The sequence below is a fragment of the Phalaenopsis equestris genome, unplaced genomic scaffold (assembly GCF_001263595.1).
Source record: "Phalaenopsis equestris unplaced genomic scaffold, ASM126359v1 Scaffold220646, whole genome shotgun sequence".
Lineage (NCBI taxonomy): Eukaryota > Viridiplantae > Streptophyta > Magnoliopsida > Asparagales > Orchidaceae > Phalaenopsis > Phalaenopsis equestris.
Window position 1 is genome coordinate 1 of NW_018238913.1, and position 1,028 is coordinate 1,028.

The window sequence follows — 1,028 nt, forward strand, 5'->3', positions numbered from 1 at the left end:
ACAAGAAAACAGAGAGAATTTGACACTATTAAAGAAATGGTTTGGAGACTTCCATTCAAACTTCAGCAGGTGTCGAAGAGATTAACAATTACCACTACATCAGCATAGATTCCAGGAAACGATAAGCAGCCTTCATTGTAAGAAAAAGTATTTTTAGAGGACTTCTGCACTACAGGGTTTACAAGCACAATCTCTTCTCCTTCACCACGTTCACCAACAGGATTAAAAACCATAAGCTGAATGTTCATCCCAACTTGGGGTGCCGACAACCCAATGCCATCAGTTCTGTCTCAAAACCTCTAAATTTCAAGCTACAACCACTTTGCAAGGAATTAAGCAGTTAGGTTATATCCGGAAGAAAAAAACACTCACTTGTACATTACATCAAACATCTCGTCGGCTAACTTCTTCAAACTCTCGTCAAAGGTACCGATCCTCTTGTTCTTAGCCCTCAACCTGGGATCCGGATATTCAACAATCTTGAGCGGCGCATCATGATACGAATCAGCAGCTGGTAAACAGAACAAAAAAATGAACTTGGCGGGTCACCCAAATCAGCATCTTATCCCTCGACTGATTCGCTGTGGAACGAGGGGGGAAACTATAGAGAGAGTGAACTAGGTTTCATTTGGCTTACGGGAGGCCAAGTTGTCTTCCTGGAAGGAGAAGCCGCGCCGGGCCTGACCGGCGGGAGCCATGGCTGTTTGCCGGCCGGGGAGGGAATGGATCGGAGGTATAGGTTCGAGAATGAGCCAGAAAGCAGGGTGGAGCAGGAGTAAAGAGCCGGCGAAGCTTGTATTCTGGCCGCCATTTTTCTTCCCTGGTCTCCCTTCAAGCAATTTCTGAATTTTACGCCGGCTGCAACAAAATTTGTTACATACTCCCACCAAAATTTGTTATTTACAAATCCACCAACCTACCTGTAAATAGGATTGGTTCGATTGTTCAAAAGAACAACCAGAGGGGTTATTTTATAAATATCAATGTTGTGGGAGGTCTGCATGTAAGTATCACAATTTTTTAATAAC

General features: G+C 43.9%; 1 protein-coding gene across 2 annotated transcripts; it reads right to left on the bottom strand.

Moving 5' to 3' along the window:
* Positions 1–47: 47 nt before the first annotated feature.
* LOC110037539 (peptide deformylase 1B, chloroplastic-like) lies at positions 48–714 on the bottom strand. 2 transcript variants are annotated; one of them, XM_020742209.1, is made up of 3 exons: positions 638–714; positions 373–511; positions 48–285 (listed from the first exon to the last, which is right to left on the bottom strand). In XM_020742209.1, exons 1-3 carry the CDS (start codon positions 696–698, stop codon positions 63–65), a joined length of 423 nt encoding a protein of 140 aa, XP_020597868.1. In that variant the 5' UTR covers positions 699–714; the 3' UTR covers positions 48–62. The 2 variants fall into 2 exon arrangements, with proteins under 2 accessions (XP_020597868.1, XP_020597869.1); XM_020742210.1 differs by having other exon boundaries at positions 218–299.
* Between the last annotated feature and the right edge of the window lie 314 nt (positions 715–1,028).

Bases quoted from the DNA above. Each gene is read 5' to 3' on its own strand.
- LOC110037539 (XM_020742209.1), bottom strand. From the start codon at position 698: ATGGCTCCCGCCGGTCAGGCCCGGCGCGGCTTCTCCTTCCAGGAAGAC. The intron at 512-637 runs GTAAGCCAAATG...TCTGTTTACCAG, and splicing joins GGAAGACAACTTGGCCTCCC to CTGCTGATTCGTATCATGAT. The intron at 286-372 runs GTGAGTGTTTTT...GTTTTGAGACAG, and splicing joins ATGTTTGATGTAATGTACAA to AACTGATGGCATTGGGTTGT.